Source organism: Siniperca chuatsi, linkage group LG1 (assembly GCF_020085105.1).
Source record: "Siniperca chuatsi isolate FFG_IHB_CAS linkage group LG1, ASM2008510v1, whole genome shotgun sequence".
NCBI lineage: Eukaryota > Metazoa > Chordata > Actinopteri > Centrarchiformes > Sinipercidae > Siniperca > Siniperca chuatsi.
In genome coordinates this window covers 10,544,930-10,567,826 of record NC_058042.1, presented here as the reverse complement: position 1 = coordinate 10,567,826, position 22,897 = coordinate 10,544,930, and the positions used below count along the sequence as shown (strand labels likewise).

The 22,897-nt window shown below is 38.0% G+C and overlaps 1 protein-coding gene across 7 annotated transcripts in view; it reads left to right on the top strand.

Moving 5' to 3' along the window:
- The first annotated feature begins 599 nt into the window (after positions 1–599).
- The window catches only part of cdkl5 (cyclin-dependent kinase-like 5), a 41,546-nt gene continuing 19,248 nt past the window's right edge, over positions 600–22,897 (top strand). For 4 of the 7 annotated variants that reach the window (XM_044198391.1, XM_044198413.1, XM_044198382.1 and 1 more), the window contains exons 1-8: positions 601–1,051; positions 3,106–3,480; positions 8,707–8,741; positions 19,308–19,353; positions 19,434–19,570; positions 20,061–20,181; positions 21,045–21,104; positions 22,073–22,163. In XM_044198391.1, the coding sequence (XP_044054326.1) occupies positions 3,444–3,480; positions 8,707–8,741; positions 19,308–19,353; positions 19,434–19,570; positions 20,061–20,181; positions 21,045–21,104; positions 22,073–22,163 (527 nt within the window). In that variant the 5' untranslated portion in view covers positions 601–1,051; positions 3,106–3,443. Of the gene's footprint in view, positions 1,052–3,105; positions 3,481–8,706; positions 8,742–19,307; positions 19,354–19,433; positions 19,571–20,060; positions 20,182–21,044; positions 21,105–22,072; positions 22,164–22,897 lie in introns of all 7 variants that reach the window. The other 3 variants (XM_044198402.1, XM_044198371.1, XM_044198362.1) reach the window with 2 other exon arrangements.

Here is a 22,897-nt window from a genome sequence, read left to right as displayed (position 1 = left end):
ACTAATTCGCGATGCATTCTTTTTTATTATTGTTAAAAAGGGTCATTCTACACAATGAGAAGGCTATTTTCATTTAGAAAATTATGATAGTGCTGATAATTATGTACTGTAATAGTTCATATATAGACCTTAAGCCAACATGTAATGGGGTATTTCTTTACATTGTGATATTAGAAATGGTTCTCCACCACTGGCTGTTGGACAGGGGAAACAAAAAAGACGTTCTGGTCAGATAATGAAGCTGCTCTAAACCATATCATCTCAATCATTATAATGAGAGTGTTTACAACTGTACAATAAAGTTGTTGCAGTGAGAACAAACACAGAACACATGGCCTTTGGAAGAAGGTGCTTCTTGCAACAGTGGCTGCAGCATTTAATGTACAAAACATTTTGTATTATATTTTAACACCTGCTCATTATGAAACAGACCCAGTGTCTGTGAATTCAGTGAATTCACACTGATTTCGCCAATTAGTGCAGTCATGAAGGGGAGGTGTAGGTGGGAGAGAGTGAAGACAAGCTGCAGGAAGATTTTTAATCAGTGACACAACATGAATTGACCAAAAGGGGGGAAGCAACAGCACTATCAGGACCTGACAGTGTGCAATCTGTGTATTATTGGAGGGTGATTAATATCAGGCATATTTAAGATTTAACAAAGAATGAGCTGGATTCTATTTCCATCCCAAAGTTTTATTTTATCACAGCTCATATTGGATGTTAAAACCACTGCTGGAACGCGCAGACGTCCGTGTTTCTATTGGCTGTCCGCAGCGTCGCTCAGAGGAATGACGATTTTGCTGCTATAACCAGCTGATGCTCAGGCTATGAACACGGAGCCTCTGAAGAACTGTTGACGGTACATGGATACCCCGTCATCGGCGTTATGCCTGCGGATTCGGTCTCATCTCCACCCAGAGATTGAATGAGTAGGATATTTGATCGTTTCACGACGCCCAGGCCCGGGCTTCCCCCCCCCCTCCTGTCGCTCCACATGATGACAGATTGAGCTTTCTCACCTCACACAGGCGACACATCACATCTGCAGGTAAAAGGGCTTCATTGGTTTGATGATGGACGGGCTGCGATTGATTATTTTCTTATCTTTAATGTTTTTTTGCGTGCGTAAAATGATGTCTAATTATGGGGTTATGGGTTAACGGCTATTTGTGGATCTTGTTGTGCAACACTGTCGTGAACATCGGTCCGTGAACTACGTTATAATGTATGCACTGATTGCTGTGTAGGCTGAGAAACGCGTGGACGGCGATGGAATGGTGGTGCGCTCCGCAACGCAGCGACGAGAGAGAGACGCAGTTTCGATGCAGAGAGAGCAGCATTACTATCCTCTCCGTCTCACCTCGTACACACACACACACACGCACTCGTGCACGCGGACGCACGCACCTGCCCATTAAATTCACACTCCCAAACTCACTCATTCCCGTGGTTTTCTTTGCGTGCAGAAACCAACAGGCGTTTGTTGCAGGATTAATGTTTCAGTGTGTTCTGTCAATATTTTCAGGACTATCTCGGTTAGGTTTCCACCTTATTTCCATTTAGCTGTCTGCCTGATGGCTGCAAGGAGAAGCAGCAGCTTGTCAATAAACCGACCCTGTGCTGTACCCATATTTTCTACAGGAAAGAATGCATCCTAGGTTGCTCCAGTTGCAGGCTTTTAGAGTATATTTGTCTATTGAGACAAGGTACAGTATGGATCTAATCACTCCTCATTGGCAGCACCATATCCTTAATTGACTATCCATGGATGGCCTTAACATCAACCTAATCACCCTGGAAAGACTTTGCTGTTTGGAGTGTACACTGCATAGGAAAACGCCCACACAGGCACATGAGCCAAATCAACATTAAAGTGGTTTTGCACTGCTGAATAAATCAAGTGTTATAAAAATGAAGTTGGACTGATACTGTGAGAAGCTTTGGTGGTTCCAGTCCAACAGCATTCGCACAAAAGAGGCATTTAATAATCGTGGTCAGTTTTTGGATGTGTGACAGGAGGAGATCTTAGCTTTCGATATAATTGTTCTGAGCGTTTTTTTCTTCCTAAAACAAAATACTTTGTTAGTGGGTATACCTGTAGATATGCTCTTCGAAATTGAGGGGACAACAAAGTAAGGGCTAAATATTAGCACACAGGAAGAATTTGAGTTGTGAGAATGTTAAATTATCACACATTTTAACACATTAAGTTCAACATTTTGAATTTGGCAGCAACAGAGAGCTGGAGGTGGGTACAACACAAAGTGCAGTTGAGGCGCTAGATTTAAAGTCAGGGGATCACCTCAGGATCACCTCATACTGAGGTGGACATGAATTTGTGTAGCCTACCAAATTTCATGACAATACATCCAATAGTTATTGCCACACTAGCGGCTCTGTGTGGCTGTACTTAGGCACAGCTGTGCTTTGATAAATGCTAACAACAGCATGCTAACATGCTCATAATGACAAAAACACAAAGTACAGCTGAGGCTGATGGGAATGTCAGTAGTTTTGCAGATAGTTGGTCAGAAGCTAAAGTATTGGATAACGTAAGTTATTGAAACTCATTATAAGGGAAACAGGAATGTCTGTACCAAATGTCATGGTAATCCATGCAATAGTTGTTGACACATTTCACTAAAACACAAAAATGTCAATCTCATGGTGCAGCTAAAGGAAAGGTCAGGAGACCATCAATGTCTGTACAAAATTTCATGACAATACATCCAATTGTTGTTGAGATATTTCAGTGAACTACAAAGTTAGACCTGTGCAAAGCAGGCATGGTTTAACAGTGCTGCCAGCCATTATACAGTCACTCTGTCACCCTTGCAGCATCCTTCAGATTGAATTTGTAGCTGAGGGGAATAGATGGGGCTGGAGTGTGTGAAAGTCATCCTTAAGTCATCCATGATTTAAATGTGTCCTCAAGGAAATGCCTTTCTGTACATCTACATGTCCTAGTTAGCCACCATCTGTGCCAGGAATACCACCAGCATGCTGCTGCCTGTGCAAGGAATGATGGGAGGTTGCACCTTGGAGTGACCCCCTTCAAAAGCATATTTTAACACCTTCTCTATTTTGTCTCTGGTCTTCCAGGTACGACTGTGTGGAGGTTTGGATAGAAGTACAAGACGGAGAACCTCAAGACATGGAATAAAGGGAGTTCGAGAGACAACTGAAACACTGTGAGTCAGATCCATAAATAAAAGAAACTGACATTTAAAAAAACATAAGGCTAGCAGAGAGCTGTGGAGTGAGGAAGAGAGAAGCCGAAGCAGAAGACGAGTGAAGATGGGGTGTGGTCAGACGCTTGCCACATTTCTCCTGGACTCTACAGTTCACTCCGTCAGCCACGAGACAAAGCAGGAGTCACCTCGCTAAAACCCGAGCAGCTCATTTCACCTGCTGGAGGAGCCCCCACCCTCGGTGATGTGATGAATAAGTTTGAAGTCCTTGGCATTGTGGGAGAAGGTGGGTGGTTTTACACAGCAGATTTTACTGCATGTTTGTAGAATGTGAGGCCTGTACATACTGTTGTTAACCTATAACTCTGATCCTGGTGATCAGGGCCACTGAGGTCAGATCCTTTGTATAATTTCATGGGAATTTGGGTGTTTCATCAGCCTAAGGGGCAGTTTCCAATGTGCAGAGGGATTTTAAAGGGGTTTGTGAGCCTGAGAGGTTGGAGAAGTTTCTCATAGAGTAGTATGTAATCCTTTGAGACTGTCTTCACAAGGAAAACAACAGCATTAGTCATTTGTTTACCATGTATTCTCAAGCAGTTTCCAGGGCCTTTTTTTTACATCTACAGAGAGAACCAGACCTTAATCTGAAACTTATTCCTATATTTCCCTGTTTTATAAGTATATCTTATCAGATTTTTAGTAAGAAGCCTCCCTGTTTACTGACCTGCTCCTATTTCAATTTGCTGTTGATGCAAACTCAAAACATGCTCCATGTTTACCTGTTGTCTTGACTGTGTAGATTTCCACAGCACTATTTTCAGTGTTGAGTTTCACAGACTGTAACCAAACCACACTTGGAAAAAACAGCAGAGTAGAAGCAACTGGAATTAATTAGCAAATTTTAACAGTATTTGTGTCAAAAAGAGAAACCAGAGTGGCAAATCTGACATGTAGTACTGATGGAATGAGTGCTGTGGAAGTGTACAATATAGTAAATTTACCATGTGAGCTATCAGAGTACAGGCAGTGGTGGAAGAAGTATTCAGATCTTTAACTTAATTAAAAGTAGCAATACTACAGTGTAAAAATACTCTGTTACAAGTAAAAGTCCTTCATTTAAAATATCTACTTATATACTAAAAGTACAAAAGTATTAGCATCAAATTTTACTTAAAGTACCAAAAGCAAAAGTGCTCATTATGCAGTATGGCCCATTTCAGAATCATATATATATTATATTACTGGATTATAATTATTGATACATTAATGTTGCTGTTCGTATATGTAGGGATAATTTCAACTACTTTATATACTGCTGGACAGCTTAACCTATAATAATAAATCATAATTTATCAGTTGATTTATATTTTGTATTAATAATCTGCAAAGTAACTAGTAACTAAAGTTATGAAATAAAAGGAGTGGAGTAAAAAGTACAATATTTGCCTCCAAGATGTAGTGGAGTAGAAGTATAAAGTAGCATAAAATGGAAATACTCAAGTAAAGTACAAATACCTCAAAATTGTACTTAAGTACAGTAATTGAGTAAATAGTACTAGTACATTCCACCACTGAGTACAGGTAAATCCACCCTCCCCTAAATTATTTTTAAACCATCTTTTATTTGGCACCCCTAGCTATTATTTGAGGGTTGACATTATTTGAATATCAGCTTTTGTTTGAGAATTCACGATAAATGACAAAAACAAGCTATGTTTATGTATGCCTGACAAAGACCTCTAGTGGCTGTGGGAATTTTGACTCTTGTCTGTCAGGAACAAAGACGGACGTAGCTTGCCGTGGGTATAACACTGCAAAACCTCATAGGGAGGAGGTCAAGGTGGATGGTTGGGTTGAAAAGCATGTGACTTTATTATTCTAAATTATTTCACATTTCAGGTAAACAGCCAACACTGTTTGTTTTTATCCTGACCACGATCCCTAGCCATAACCATAATCAAATATTTCTGCCTAAACCTAACCTAACAATTACCCATAGTAGTGGCAGTTTAGAAAACATATGAATTAGCAGTCTGATGTAATGGTTTTGAAAGGTAAACGATGTCATCCTGCTGATGGGGGCATCAGATCAGAAAAGCAGTCATACAGGTTGTTTTGGTAGGTGATAACAAACAACATAATTAATTGTTTAGTTTGAAGGACTGGATCTTTCAACATTTCTGAACAAGGGCGTAGGTTTGGTCTCAACATTGGTAGAGACACAACAACCCCCCTGCCTGCCCACCCGAAGTGACTGAGGGGGCTGTTAAATATTGCGAGGGGGCATTTTTTTTAATAAAAAATAAAATTAATTGATTTAACCATGCAATAGCCTCAGAAAGGCAAAGTAAGACGTAAGGAAGTGTGTCCATATAGCGTTTTTCTCTGGCAGAAAAGCGTTGGCAGGGCGCTGGGATGAAGCGCTTGTGCGATGAGAGAGAAAAACGCTATATGGATACAAGCCATAAGGCTACTGTTTCAAAATCAAAGAATACATTTATTAATGTATTAATGTTCGCTAAATATTTTTGGAATTTATGAACAATTCTCAAAATCAGCAGGGGGAGGCACACAGAAACAGCTGTTTGCGTCTCTCTCTCTCTATCTCTCTCAATTCAATTGGGCTTGGGAAACTGACGTTACCATTGCTAAAGCATGTGTGAAATAAAAACATATACATAAACAGAAGAAAGGTGTTTAGTAAGATAAGACAATAATAATAATAATTATAAATTGTAGACTTGCAGTTAAAAATACAAATACAAATAAGTAAAAACTACATAAACACTGCAACTTTTTTTTTATGAATGTGTGTGTCATTGTCCCTCAGGTTGTGGCTTGTTGGTACATATTGGGCAGCAAGATATGGCCTGCCTCCTTCTCGTGTTGTCTCATTTATGTTGTACGTACTCTCTCTCTCTCTCTCTCTCTCTCTCTCTCTCTCTTTCAATGCTGTCCATTGTTCTGAAACAACAGCTAAGCAATAGTCACATGTATCTCAGCCAATAATTTGACGTAGCTTCTGGGAGTGCACATCTGAATGGTTTAATCTGACTTCACTCTAAAGATAATGCAAACGAGTTCGCTCAAATATTGGTAGGAACAATTCTGTCCTCCCAAAATATTGGTAGGGACATGTCCCTAGCGTCCATATGCAAACCTATGCCCTTGGTTCTGAAAATATGAAAATAACCACATTTGGAGATACATGTTTCACTGGATAGCGATAAAAACATGCATTAGGCTTATACCAAAATTCTTTTAGACTGTATACGTATCTTTAAACTACTTTTAAGCCAAGGAAAAGTTTAAAACACAAAGGGATTCAATATTTCCTGACCAGAACTGTATTCCTCTCACAGTGAAACCTATACCCATGCAGAAAATATCTAAAATACTGAAGTCATGAGCATAAGCCTAGATTGTGTGCATCAGTAGCCTATGTTTGTGTGCATGTGTGCCTCTGTGTGTGTTTTGCTGAAGAATAAAAAGGTCAACTCTTGCTCCAATGACAACATTGATGGCTGGCCACAAAATGAAATAAATGAGAATACATTTTTTAGCCTAGCTGCAAATGACTCTCAAGTATTCCACACACAGGTCCTTCACACATCAAACCATGCAGCAATTATTTCTTTCAGTCAGCAGCGTCATTTGTAGCTCATTTCACTGAGTTGGACTGACATACATCCCTGGCTTCACTCTAATGTCAGAAGACAGAGTAACCGAGTGTTTTTTGTATTGTTGATAATTCTCGCTAACTGTGATCTACCTCAGTGCTTGTCAGCATACATTAATCAAAAAGTTAGATACACAAACAACTGCAACTAAATGATGGAAGATTTACAGCCAAAGCAACAACATTTCTCTTTGTTTTTACTTGTCTTAAGGTCACTATGTGTAAAATTTGTTTGTGCTCATAGCATCACTCAAGTCATTTTGATGGCTTAAGGCAAAGGCAATCATTTATACCATTGTAAAGTCACATTTGAGAGTTTCTTTGATGATATTGTCAATGTCCCTCAACATAGAAACAATGCTGTCTTCTGCATAATTTAACTGTACTTTAAATTTATGTTATTTCTATTAGTATTAATTATTTCAAATTGTTTTCCTAAGAAATCGTGTTTTTTCTGTCTGTTGAGAATTACAAATGACTGTAAATTCCTCAGTGCCTGTGAGCCTCGGCCGCCCCAAGACTATGAAGAGACCCGTCAGAGTCATGAATCAGAGCTGTAGCACTTTGTTGTTGCAAGTAGGAACAAAACACGGTATCATAGTTTCTGAATTGTTTCAAAATTGACCCAGAAATCCAAAAAGTGATCTGATTTAAACCACTGACTGCATTTTCAGGTTTCCACAAAGCGTAACCTTTAGCTTCAGCTCACGCTTAGCTGTACACAAGAGAATTTTAAGCTCTGTGATTGGGTGTTTCTTACAGAAATACTGCTTGGGAGTCACTGTTGATTTCTCTTACATTTTAATAATCAAAACAAATGTACTTGAGACTTGTGCAAGAGCATGTAAGAGCTCTGTACAGTAAGACTCACAAATGTATCTGTGAAAAGTGATGCTGCAACAATTTGTGATCTGCGTGTAAGCTTTTTACAAAGAACAATGAAAGTTACTTCTAAAGGAATAGGGTTCCAATTTTGTTACAGATGCTAGTACGACAGAGGCTAGCTAGGAAAAAGGGTGTGACTTCAGCTCTCCATCAAACCCAAGTTGTAAAAACCTTTAAATCCCAGCACAAACATCAGACCAGGTAGTGCTGATGGCTGAAATACCCCCGAGCCAACTGGGACATAAGAAAGACTAGAAGTAATATGTGATTGAGTTTTTTGTGTAAGATGATTTCCATTTGTAAAGGAGCTACAACTCAATTTTATCTGTTTATTCATTGGTCCATCATGCATTGCATGCATTGTTTGTTCTTTCCTCGATCCCTAGTTTAATTAAAAATTTAAACTGGAACAGACACAACTGGGAGTGGACTCATAGTGTCTGAGATTAGCAGCATTTACCTAACTTTATTATGTTGCATGTGTGATTTGAATGGCAACAAAAGCAGTTGAAAGTGGAAAGATATGGAAAATAATTAACTTCAACTAATGCAAGTCTGGCCGACCTGCCTGACATCTGAAATATGGATGATCAACCGAGAACATGGTCTGCTTAGCAAAGACAGAAAGCTACAGGGTTTAACACAGTGTGTGTGTGTGTGTGTGTGTGTGTGTGTGTGTGTGTGTGTGTGTGTGTGTGTGTGGTGTTAGTTGTCAAAGGTATATGCATACATGTGTGTTGAGTGTGTGGGTGAGTAGGTATGCCTCCGCCTCACCTATTAACAGTTGTTTCTCTGGTGATTCTCACCTACTGCACTTGTTTTCTAAGAACATGTTTGTTCGAGGTTTAGGAGGCCAAAGCATAATTAAGATGTTGAAACTTAAGCGCACGTCTCAGTCTCACATTTGTTATTGATCTTTTGTGTCTTTCTCTCTATTTCTCTATGCAGGAGCATATGGAGTGGTGCTTAAGTGCAGGCATAAGGTAAGACAGAATTTCTCATTTCTGTAGGTCTGTCATTTGTATAAAAATGTTTATGGTTTGCACTGTTGTGATATGAAGTCTTTGTGTTGCAGTGTATTTTGAGATGGTAAAATCAGACAGCGATGAAGAATCAAATGTAAATATTTAGACAATGAAACTAGTTGATTAATTCAGTAGTTGATTGAAAGAAAACTGATTGGCAACTATTATGATAATTGACGAATCGTTTGGGTCATTTTTTCAAGCAAAAATGCCAAATAAGTGCCAGTACCAGCTTCTAATATGTGAGGATTTGCTGCTTGTTTTTGGTTTTGGACTGTTGGTCAGATAAAACAAGGAATTTAAGGGCATTTCTTTGTGCTTTGGGAAGTTGTCATGGGCGTTTTCCACTACTTTACGTTACATAAACTGTTTCATTGGGCTTCTAGTTAAAGCAAAAAGTAAGTACGAGTAAATACTAAATATCTCAGAAATTTCAGAATAATCATATAATAACCTCTATCCTTTCTTACTGTCACCAGTAGATTTAAATTGATTGTAAATGTCATCAACAATGGTCATTTCTACACACCAGATTGGAAATACTGTCTACATTTCTACCCTAATGTCACCAGTAGCTTGTGGTGTGTAAACCCACAAACTTCAGTGACGTGGTACTGACCTACTCTCTCACGTGGTTTATTTATGTCACACTGTATGAATGTTTCTAAGCAACACTGGTGTATAATGTGAGTTCCAGCTGTAGCTCTTCAAAGAAGTATTTAAATTTATGCCATTAATGAGCTCTGTATGCATGAAAGCAAGGCCTGCTGGTGTGACTCACCCAGCAGTGCCTACCATACGTGACTTCACAGTTCTCAGCTCATGTATTGCGGCTGTATCTTCCTCTACTTGGTGTTTTTCTGCAGTGTTTTTTTATCAAGCAAAGGCAATGTTTTCAACCTGTGGTGTGCCTTCCACACATTTCTGGTTTGGTGTCAAGAGTATTTGTTAATACACAGCACGCTAGTTTTCTCAGTTTTCCGTTCTCTCTTTTCCGCAAAGAGAACAACAGTAGCCTATAGTTTACTGATAGGTCAACAGGTCCAAGTAAATTAAGGAATGTGTTATTTCGTCTTTAAAAAGTCTCACTTTAAATATCTTTCAACTTGTCGGAATACAATAAAATTATAATTGTAATTATAATTTTGCCTGCGGAGCTATAATTATGCAGTGAAAAAGTAATCTACTTACTAATTACTTACTTCAGTACTACCTACATATACCTACTCAATTCATTCAAAAATACAGCATCCCTTAGCGCTTTGAGTAGTCAGAAAGACTAGAAAGGCGCTATATAAGTACAGTCCATTTACCATTTACCATTTACTTATGCTTGATACTTGTTTCCATTACTGTATGTAAGTATAAAAGAAACAAATAGATTGTCATAGGATTGTCCCAGTAGCTTCATTATTAGGGGGGAAAAATATTTATCTTATCTAGACCTTTTATTAATCTGGCCCCAAGTTTCACTAATACAATCCAAATTCAAACCAGACCACCTCTTAAAGTAGAGTACACCCTCTGAGGAGACCTGGAGCTAGTAGAATGAATAGACACAACAGTTTGATTTGTTAGTGTTTTCCATTCCTTGTTTCATTTAGATTTTTGCATATAATGAAATTGATTCATGGAGGAATTTTCCAGCCTGGCTTTTGACATAGTCTTTGGCATGTTGTCCATCTTGTGTGGAGTGGTGTTGTTTTAGAGAGCAGGAACAATATGTTGAGAAAGTACATGAGTGAAACCATCTTTAAATCTATGAACATTGTTATCAATGAAACACCAAACTGATCAGAGAGGAATGGGGTTAATGGCAGATTACTGCAGCTATTATTAGAACCTGCAAACAAGGCCACATTAATAAAGTGATGTTACTGAAGAGTTTAATCTGAACGAAAGAAGCAGTTACTTGACCCATCAACAATAACACAACAATCTTTTTTGTAATTTATCGTAGGATTGTGTATGACACATTTCAATGGGAAATTTATTGATCCACATTGTGCTTAATAAAATACAATTAATAATTTAGAACAGACAGAGGTGGAAAAAATAGTTTAGGACTGTCTGTACTTTTTTGTATTTTGATTTTTAATGAAACCCATGTTTATCCCTGGTTTATCCAGTACCACCAATGATGGTGAACATTATGCCATATTGAATATAATAATCGCAGCACATAAATATTAGTGATAGTGATAAATCAAAAAGGGTAAGAAATCAGGGGCCTTTTGCATCACACTCCTAAATAACTCAGTTGTCCAGTGGTGAAAGTAATCCTAGATATACAAATTTTAGATAATCACACTGTAATGTATTGTAGATAATTAGATATTCAAGAATCATGCCAGACATTTGCCATTTTAAGACACTTTGTAGCTCTGTCTGAATGGAAGACAGACAGAGAAGACTTGTATATTCTTATGAGACAGAGCAGAGACTTGTCAGTTTTCTTTATTCAACAATAATGTAAAAAAGCAAAGTTGGAAATTGTAATTAAAGATAATTTTAGGTGCCCTTTCCTGGAAGGAAACCATGAGGAGTCACAGCAGCTACAAAAATAGCCATTTCCACATTTAGCCTGCTACTACTGAAACAAAAATGTAAGTGAATCAATTATCTTATATCAACATAACAGCTATTAGTCTCATTCTATCAAGCCTGTGGCACAATTTTATTATACCAGACATCATCTTTAAAAATGTTGTATAATCAAATGTGATGCTATGTTAATAATGTGACATTCAGAATTGTGACAAAAGTTTATTTAGGTCTAAAATTAGAAAGTATTTGTTTATGCAGGAATTGGTGTGCTAAATGCCATTTTTAAGGTGTTAAACCCCGTCTCATAAACATGATGCTTATATACTAATTTATTTCACCAATTATTATTTTGAGGGGAAATGTAATTGCTGCCTGCATTATGTTTCCTGGCAGCATTTTCCTAGTGCACCACATGTAACTTATAGGGAGGTCTGGTATATGGTGGACATGCATCGTGCAGGACTTTAGGGTCTCCAGAGTCAAAGTCCTGCAATATCAAAGGTTCAGGAAACATTGTGGTTTTGGTTAAATTGTAATAAAGTCCAGTTTCATTTTTTAAGTTTGACTTTTTCCATATATAGCCAAAAACACAGTCTTTCCTTAAACTTAACCAAGTGCTTTGAATTGCCTAAACATCAAAAGAGCAGAACTTTTGCACACCTGTAAATCGTCAGGTGCGTAGAAGACCATGGGTCGACAATGCAGAACAAAAGACTCCCACACATTGTCCTCTTCACTTGCAGTCAGAGATATTTAATAACAACGTTTCGGTACACACATGACCCACATGGACCAATCAGGTCACACTACACACTGACATCACTCACTGAATCAATCAAGTATCATATAAAATCACATCATGGCACCATAGGCCTACAATATGAGCATGAAACAATATATAACCTCATATACAGAAAAAATATGTTATGTGTAGCTCAAAATGCACATAGTCATAATAAAGAAAAGCTGTAATACCAAGATACATTTTTAAAATATGTGATTCAAATCTGGTTGGAGCTTAACAAAAATGTATTTTAGAGCCTGTCCCTAGACAAGAGAAGAGAGGAGATGGGACTAGAGAAATTATGGTATATTTATAGGCTATGAAAAAGCTAATGAAGACGAAATACAGCATAAAAAGACCATATCACAAAATAATCACTTTAAGGTGGGTCCAAAATAGATAATATGTCCGAAAAATTACAGAGCACATCTCATAACATCACATTAAGAAGAAGCTCATCATTCAAACCCTTGGGAGACAAGGTCTGTAAAGCTGAGTTCTAGAAAGCTTCATGTCTAGCTTTATGTTCATAGTTTTACCTACATAACAAAGTAGCATGTACACAACATGTGTGGAGGCACAAGTAATAACACTCTTTATGGAGAAAACTGTGTTTGTGTGAGAATGACAAAAATTTTTAGTTGTTGCCAGTAGGTGATTTGTTCATTTTTTACCAGGGGGATGGCCCAATGGCAGTAATGTAATGTAATGTCGCTTGGATTACCTTTTCCGTCAATACAATGAGAAAATGTTGTTAATTAATGTATCCACATATCCGTGAGTCGCAAAATGTTGATACTGAACGCATTTAACAAAACGTTCTCTCTCAACTTTTTCATTTGTTTTCCAGCCAATGGTTATGGTCATGGTTATGTTTAGGCACTCACAGCACCTGGTTAAGCTTAGATTAAATGAGAGATCATGGTCAATTTTACTGAAATCACAACCTTTTCCAAACCTTAACCAATGTGCTTTTGTTGCCTAAACCTAACCACATGTGAGACTCAGGATATGAACCCAGGGCTCTGCCGTCGAAGTGCTGCACTTTGTATGTAGCACTTCCTAAACTAGAAAAAATGATGCCAGGTAACATAATTAAGGCAACAACTGGTAAAACAAATTAGTGTAATTTGTGACATTTTGGCACAAATTACACTAAATTACCCTCCCCCCCCACACACACACACAAATACTGGTTGTTGGCCTACTGGTTGTTGCACTGTGCACAGCTACCACAGCGGTAGTTGCCATTGGGTAGGGGGCTTAACAGCCTCTTTCAGGCTGCATACAGCCCCACCAACCTCCAGCAATGAGGTTGGGCAGCCTGTATGTAGCCTGACAGACGAAAGTCAGGGCAGAAAAAAACACTCACCACACCACTTTCTGCTGCTCCTTAAGCTTATTGCTTTTACCTCACACTAATAATTGAAGGCAACTAAGATTTTGTATCAATATTTTTAATCAACTCAGATCTTCACTCATGTGGATTATGGTGGCTGAACACTAAGAGAACAATGTTCAGAGAGACTTCAGTAAGAAAATCAACCTGGAACTATAAAAGTGAGGGGGGGCATGCACTGTAGTCCCGATTTATTCATCAGCCAGTAATTTATATCATTAACAATGATTTCTCTCTCTGTATTCAACATACAATTACGTATTGCACATCATTGAGTCTTACAGATAGACCCACTCTGTATCTCTTCCCTTATTTATATATTTTACCTATATACTTAAAATACAATTCTCACTTGTGGGAATACTTTGACTTTAGCAAACTGAATCAAACTGAGCCACATTATCCACAGTGAGCTGCATTAATCAAAATGTTTCTGTAGTAAAGATTCATCTGTGTGGACGAAGCAACATGTTTGACTGCATAGAATTACATATTCTTAGTCTAATTTTATATCGTTCCTTCTGTCAGCACATTTATGAACATAATATATTTGTGAAAAACACCTAACTCCACACGTAGACCGAAAGAGGACGACTGTGGGAGGAGTGACAGTCGCCGCAGTTGTCAACAAGAGAGGAGAGCATAAGAGATGGAGACTTTTTAAATGTTTAATGTTGCTTCTGTCCTAATGTGTTTCTCGGAGTGGATTTACATTCAGAAAGAGTAAATCTTTTTTTGGTCATCATTATTCATTGCTGCATTCAATGAAGTGAAAATGAAGTATGTGCAGTAATTTCAAAGATCCTGTGCTTGATAGCAAACAGATCTGGGTTATTACTGCCTATGTTGTATGACAGATTAAGGGGAATTTAAACTAAACTGGGGTGAAACCAGTATGAGTTTGTATTTCTGAATATAAAACGGGTTGATTCATTATGGAGTACTGTGAGTGCTTGCTGTTTGTCCTGTGGTCCCTTCTCCTGTACATGCCATTTGTGCATGTTTATTTCATTTTATGGCCTACATTTGTCCCTTGACCAAGAAGTTCTCTCAGCGCTATGCTTCATGAAAAATTTAAATGAGCCATAAATTATATACATCGAGTGAAATTATAAATATGCAAACGGTTGCATTCTTGAGCCATGAACAAAATGACATGGTAAGCAGAACATGATGTTTAGAGAAGTTGCAACCCAACGGAGGCAGATAAAAGCTAAACTAAAGGACAACCTGCATTATCTGATGTGTTAAAATGCAGAATGCAACTGTGAATGTGGAAATTTGTTGTCACATTTTTCCCTCGTCTTGTCTTCCAAAGATGTCTGTCTGTTATGTGGGGAACGCTTAAGTGTTTGTGCTCTGATTAAGGTCTTTGTCAGCTAAAGTTAAATGCTGCATTTGTGAGACAAATGTTTCTCTATCAACACTAGTTCACAAAGGAACAAATACATATATATATAAAGTACTTGGCTTGCTGATTGTTATTTGTATGCAATAGCTAATTTTGGTGATTTTGGTCAGAGAGAGAGCGACAGCTGAGAGATCGAGCAGGAGAGACAGAAGCCTCTAGTTATTGATTATGATTTCTATTCTGTGTCATGAAAGCGCCAGTGTATGTGTCATATTGTTCAGCTACTGCGTGAAAAATTTAAGTAGGACTACTCAATCATTAAAAAAATGGCAAACTGTCTTTGTTGTGTACCACACAAAATATACTGTGGCTGACACACAATATGTGTTCATGCTTGCATAGCACAAATAAATCTAAGACAATAACATTTTAGGTAATTTAATTTTTTTTAATTCATAATTTTGTCTCAATCTCCATTTTATACAAATTTAAATACCAGCTATCAAAGTGTGATTATGTTAAACCGAGTGTCCTTTCTGTTGTATTAAATTAGTAAGAAGTGACATGTGACATGTGTTCCACTTACAGTATATAACAGTGTAGAGGATTCATTCTCACATTTAGAGCCAGAGACTCAGACCATGGCAATAAAAGCTTTTTAGCTTTGCTGCAAGAGAGCAGTTATTTTTACTTTTCTCGGCTGGAAGCAGGGCAAAAGAGAAAAGGGTGGCAGAGGGAGTGAGAGAGAAGCAACGTGTGAGTGTGTGTGTGATGGAGAGGAAGAGGGAGGTATTGAATATGGAGACTATGCTGATGGTAAATGGGTCACCCTGTTAAGAGTGTACAGACCTGTATATGGTTGAGGGAATCATAGAGACTCTGAGCACCAGGCTTAAACCCAGCCAGGTGACTCCAACTGTACTACCAAGAAATGCAATGCATTTTAAATGTGTGTTCCTGTGTAAATGATGTATACTTTACAGTGTGGTGTGTCTTTGATGGAACATTTAATTAGCCGAGCGAATGTGTGCTAGTTTGTGCAATGTTCTGCCACTTTATGGAAGTGTTGTATTAGCGTATGTGGGTGTGTGTATGGAGGCTTATGTGTTATCTTGAATTTGTGTTTTGGGAGCGACAATAGCACAACCTACACGCTAGCCAGTGCTTCCTGTGCCTATACAGTATCTCTATGCTCTATTGTAGTGCTGAAGTGACATGTTAATTAATTAGCGGTAGCTTATCAACAGAAAATTAATCAGTGACTCTTTGACAACTGGTTAATTGTGTAAGCAGTTTGTCAAGTAAAAACACTAAACATTTGCTGGTTACAGATTCTTACATGGGGTTTTGCTTGATTTTCTTAGTTTTAAATCTTTGTAAGCTGAATACTTTGGTAGTTTTTGACTGTTAGTAAAACATTGTAAGCTATTTGAAGACATCACCTTGGGCTCTAGTTACTTTTGATTTGATGATTATCAAAACATAACTGATATTAATCAGTAATTATAATAATTGTTAGTTTCTTCTGTTTTAAATTAGGTTTTGTCACAGTTTCAGATGCAAACTTTTGACTGTTGTATCTCGACTACATCTCTGAAAAGCAAAATGGCAGCAGTGTGGTCAGGAGCAGGCAATATGGATAAAGTCATCTGTCATGGTTTATGTCATACTTAAATCTAATATTGCCAGATAAATATCATCTTGCTGTATTTATTGTTATATCATCCACCCCTGTGAAGTTCTCACTTCACTTGCAAGATATCACTTCCAAATGAGTTAGTGATGCCAATATGATGATTTCCTTGTGTGTTCTTGATTTTTCTGTTAACAAAAGTATGTAGGTGGGGCTCTTTATTGGTAGCTGCCAAGGTCTTTAACAGGTTATTCAAGTGAAACCTCACTGTGTACACATGTTTGCAACAGAAAATGCAAAAGCTTTCATGAACTGGTTGTACTGTAAGTTGAATTTTTTGTGATCTATAATTTTCAATACTTTCCCCCCAAATATATGTCCAGCATTTCATCAATACAGTAAGTTCATATATACGTATGTGTTTATACATGTGCATACACAAACATACATACATATACATACGCATATACCCATATACACATATAAGAAGATATACATATACATATACTCAAAAGAAGGGGTTTTCAGGGGGAGACTGAGCATGAGTGAAATACAGGACCATGAGTAAAAGAAAGGGCAAAAACTATATGCGGTGACATAAAAAAAAATATGGCATTCATGGCTGATGTTCATGTGGAAAAAAAGTGAAATGTTCATGCTTTACTCTTTCGTGTAATGTGACAATCAGGACCTGCTCATGTCATCAGCAAAATTAGCAAGCCTGAAGCTATTTTTAGGTGTGCTGACTTAACAGTGGCTCAAAAGGTAAATCAGTGGAGGTCAGAACACCACACATGAGCACAAGCATCATCAGCACATTGCAAGGTGCTGCCACAGAGCTTGAAATGTCACACGTGCTGTATGAGTGTTTTTTATTTTGCCTGGTAAACACAGTAAATCTCCCAGTTTGATATATTATACTGCTATAATTTCTGTACTTTCCTTCACTGGAAACTTAAGTGTTGTTAGATTTGTACATCCACGTTGTTTGAATTCATTTGTCTCTCCAGTGAAAATCTCTAAACAGACAGCTTTGTATTTAAAAAGCGTGTTCAGTCAAACAATTGGCTTGTGTGAGCGAGAGCGTGCAGCTCCTCACCGCATGGCCTCTTCTCCACACTGAGGCCGACTCTGTTAGCTGACCCTCCGTAAACAAAGGGACAATAGAGGAACATGAGAGTAGCAGAGGACATAGGGAGACTGGCCTGTATGTTGTTATTCCCTCACTGTCTTAACCCACACTAGCCTCAGGGTCCAACATTAATTAATTGAATGGATGTGTTTCCCATTTAATCAAGGATGTGGGCACAAAACTGTCATGACAGCAAATATATTCACAGTTTCAGAATTTAGAAAAGAACACAAATTGCTGAAAAACAATAAAATGAGTCTTTTAGAAGTATGTTTGTACATGACACTCATCACATTTTTTTATGACACACCACACATTTAGAGACATATGACAGCTTTAGTTAAAACTTGACACATGGAATTCCAGTAAGAAATGGTAGCTAGTAGCGGTAACTTAAACTCAGACTAAAGCAGTAAAGTAATTACTGTAGGTGGCATAAGAAAAGAGCAGCACAGATTAGAAACACAGAGGATCCACTCCAATATTAGAAGTATGTGACATGCCTGCAGTGTATGTAGGCAATAGAGACTGTGTACACACCTGTGAATCACTGCCTAACTTGCGTCTGTATGTGATTTTTATTTTTCTCTGAAAAATCATAACAACATGATGCATTTTCCCTCCAAAACCTTGAGTCTCCATCCTCAGTTGTCAGAGTCTATATACAGTATAGCCTCCCAAAGTTTTGTACTGTTCACTAAAAAGGTCATACACACGGTGTAATCTTACCTTAAATCAGATATTTCTTCTTCACCAGTTTATTGGTAAAAAAACATCTGCTACATCAAAGTCCAGATTGTGTAGCTCAATCCCTTTAGTTGCTTTAGTTTTGAGAATATTTCCCTTTTTTGCTGTAGCTTCTCACTGGGCTTAAACACAGACCAGTGGGGTAACCATTTAAGCATTCAAAACCCATTATAAATCAAATTTTATAGCCTGATATTTCTTTATATATTCCACTGAAAAGGGGGTGGTGAAAGCATGATTTCAGTCTGGTTGTATTCACTGTGTTTTACCCAACTTCCTGACTCCAGCATGGATGTAGCCAGTAGATATATGAAAATATGTGTGATTATCGTGTGAGTGTCCTGTTTCTGATGTTTTTTGAAGACCAAAAATAAAGATTATCTTGACTTGTGAGGTCAAGATGATCGGATGATGATGAGCCCTATGAAAAGCTGCAGCAAAATCACAAGTAGCATTTCAGCTGCAGCACAGCCTTTGAAACAAAGCTACGGTAAATCTCTGAATCTGCAACCACACCAGCTTGAGAAAGTCAGCAAGGTCAATCAAGCAACCTGCAAGAAGCTGAAGATGCATATTAATTCTGCCAAGGACATGCTGTTTTTCGTGTGCGAGTGCCCTGTGGTGAAATAATTGAAATGAGAGCACCAGCATGAGCTCTTGTGTTGGCACTGCCGGCAACTTAGGCACAATTTTTTTTTTGATGGCAGGAAAGAATTTAAATAGCTATTTCTCTTATAAATCCTTTTCAACTTTCCTTCTACAAATACTTTCTATTTCTTACTTCTACTCTTCATGTTCTTGATCTTAATGTCTTATGCATTTTTGTGTCAGTATCTATCTTCCTATCTTAGAAAGTCGCTGAGGCCTTTGTTTAACTCAATAAGTTGTTTTCTTTAGTCTTAACACAACTCACGTCCTCCTTTCTTCACAGGACACCAATGAGCTGGTGGCCATTAAGAAGTTCAAAGACAGCGAAGGTGAGTGGCGGACGGAGGAAAAGAGGGAGAGACAGAGGAAGAGCATCTGTATCATTTCTGTCTCTTTAATTTCTGCACAGAAAATGAGGAGGTCAAGGAGACGACCCTTCGAGAGCTGAAGATGCTTCGGACGCTGAAGCAGGACAACATCGTCGAGCTGAAGGAGGCTTTTCGCAGGAGGGGGAAACTCTACCTTGTTTTTGAATATGTTGAGAGGGTTAGCTTAATGACACTATCATTATTATTTCACTGTGTGCGCTCACTGAGCACATATTAATTCTTACATTCTTTCATTCTTACATTACATATCTGTATTCTGCTCTATCTGAACTCTTAAGTTTCAGGATGTTAAGACTGCTCAGTTAAGCATAAAAAAGCGTCACCATGGCAACATATGAACTATGCTGCTGGTGAATAATGGTATTCCCCACTGTGTTGCCAGGGTATCCAGCCAAGTGTTTATTTCATGACAGGTTTTATTTTCATACTGTACTCTAGTCATTTTAGCACGGTGTCCCCTCTTGCCTCCTCATTCAGGGTTTAAAAAAAAACAAGAGGGAGAGAAGTCCCCACTGTAAGAATTATCTAGGAAGTACTTGAAAAAAGAGATCAACATTCATATTTTAAAGCACACTTTCATCAAACCAAACAGTTAAACCTGCTACACATCCTAGCTTTCTACAGGTACCTTTTTTTGTGGTTTGCAGAACATGCTGGAGCTCTTAGAGGAACTGCCCAACGGTGCACCGCCTGATAAAGTCCGCAGCTACATCTACCAGCTCATCAAAGCCATCAACTGGTGTCACAAGAATGAGATTGTACACAGAGGTGAGGAGTTTATCTTTGTTTCCGTATTTATGTCTCTAATGCAAAATATCAATGTCACTTTGTGGGGTTGAGTCTTCAAATCACATTTTTCATAAAACAGGGGCCATTCAGGACACTGGTGTCATGTCCTCAGTATTTTTTTCTGGGACTATTAGGGTTTTAGTGACCTGTGGGGAGTTACTACAATTTAAAACATTTTGAATATTTAGGTGTTAGCCCAGTTCCAGATCTCTGTATCACCGCCCTCAAATAAGTCAATTGTTGTGCCCATTGACACCCACTTAGAGAAACAATTGACCAATCATATCTTAGTAGGCAGGATTAACAATAGGGGCATCATCCTCCTATAAAGCTAGCTAGCTACTTTTGAAAGATAGCGATCGGTCACGACGGTCATTCTGATTATCAGGCTAATTTAGAGGTTGAATACAATGTTTTTATTTTTAAATAGATTTCACTACCTGTAGGCCAATAAATATGACAAAATTATTTCCCTAACATCATTTTTTTCTTGACAGTGTGGAGAAGGCTTTGAAACAGCCTTTAAATATTCACATAAATAGGGAAATAATATTTACAGAAGACAGTAGAGTGAATAAATAATATGTGTAAAATCAAAATAATGAAAACATTTTAAAGACTATTGTTTTGTTATGTTTTTTCAGTTAATATAGTAATTTCTAAAATCCTGGCGACAGCCATGCACCCGCTGGGCTCAGACTGAGCCACACTTAGTTTGTCAAAGATGCAGATGGAAGTCATGTTTTTAGGTTATGTCTCATAACAGTGTATTGGAATATGGTAGGATAATGATGCGATTGGAACATGTTGTTAACAGCCTTTTGTTTGCGTCTCTCTACCAGATATCAAGCCGGAGAACCTCCTCATCAGCTCTGAGGATGTTCTCAAACTCTGTGACTTTGGTGAGTATATGGTCTTCTCCTTGTGTTCTTTACAACAGCCATATTGTCACGAGAGATTTACATGTGCTCTGCAGTAAAACCATACAGTCTGTGCACATTTGCATCATCAAATAAAAGTAGCTGCTTGTAAAATCAAGGTATTTGTTTAACAGACTGAATAAACTTTTACTGGTGATTTATTAGACATTCTTTTGTATGTGCAGATTAATTGTAATGCTTACAAATTATCTGTGATTTTTGCAGTTATACCTGTGATTTCATTTTGGCCAGTTTGGTTTCTTTGGCTCAGTTCACTGTGAAAAATCCCACTATTAATTTGTCACCTTGTAAGTTGTGTATCAGAAGGATCAATTCTGCCACTGGGAAGCAGCCAACCAGCACTATAAAATGTACTCCTGTGATTGTTATCACAATGAATCTGCCAATGGTATATTTCAAGAAAGTCAGGTTAATGGTAGGCATCGGTTTCCCCTGTAAAATACTAATACATTGTATCGATACAGCATAGTTTTGTCATTTTACAGTTTCCCAGGTATGTATTCTACATTTGGATGAGTCTTTGCAAAATCACATGGTCAATCAGCTTTGCATAATTGGCTAATGCAGCCCTACTGAGTCAGCTGGGGTGAGATTTGTTTGTTATTCACTGTTGGATCTGGCATTCTGTTTATTGTGATTTTTCATGCTTAAAATTAACTCCCTGTACACCAGTTATCTAAAGCATGGTCTGAGCCCACCTGCAGTGACATAACTAATTAGAGTCTGGTCACACGAGATGATGACCATGTTGTTACTGTAGCTGTCCAAACAATTTGACTGCTGATTGTACTTTATTCTTACTAATTAGCTATTTATACCATTATTTGAAGGACTTTTGTCTGCATGTTATCCCAGAGTACTGGATTTTTAAAATACAGTATCTGGTCTATGTGATATGATTTATTAATTTCCATGTTACTCTGGCTCAGGTTTTGCTCGTAACCTGTCAGAAGGAACAGATGCCAACTACACTGAGTATGTGGCTACAAGGTGGTACCGCTCGCCTGAGCTGCTGCTGGGGTGAGTCTGTGTCTGTGTGTGTGTGTGTGTGTGTGTGTGTGTGTGTGTGTGTGTGTGTGTGTCAGTGTGTGAGTCTGTGTCTGTGTGTGTGTGTGTGTGTGTGTGTGTGTCAGTGTGTGAGTCTGTGTGTGTGTGTGTGTGCATGTGTGTGTCTAGGAGACTAAGTGAGAAACAAGGAGAGAGAGAAATGGACCTCATTCTGTTGGCTGTTGCAAATCATTCTCAGCATTTATCTTTTTATCTATTCTGAGTTTTTGTGTAAGATTGTATCAGATACAGACACACGGAGCCATCATTTTCTCTGCTGAAAGCATTTCCAATACCTGAATTCAGGATATCAGTCGATACACGGTACCGATCCAATACCAAGGCTCTCATTATCCCAATTTCAAAATCTCAAACACACTGCCAATATATTTTCTGTCGATTGACTAATCGATTAATCAACTGAGAGTTTAACCTCTAATAGAATTACACTGGACAAAAAAAAATTTTTTTTTTTGGTCTAAAATTGGTCACCCTCATCAAATGTGCAAGCCAAGTTTATGGCAAAGGAAAGGGTTACCATGTCAAGACTTTTCTACATATTGGGTTTTAATAAGCTCAGAAGAGAAGAAAAAAATTGTTTTGATTGATTTGAATTGATTTTACAATTACTATTATTATTTTTACACATACAGCAGTGGGGTCTGTAGTACCCCAAACAATGGGGAAGTTAAGTCAATGCTAACAAA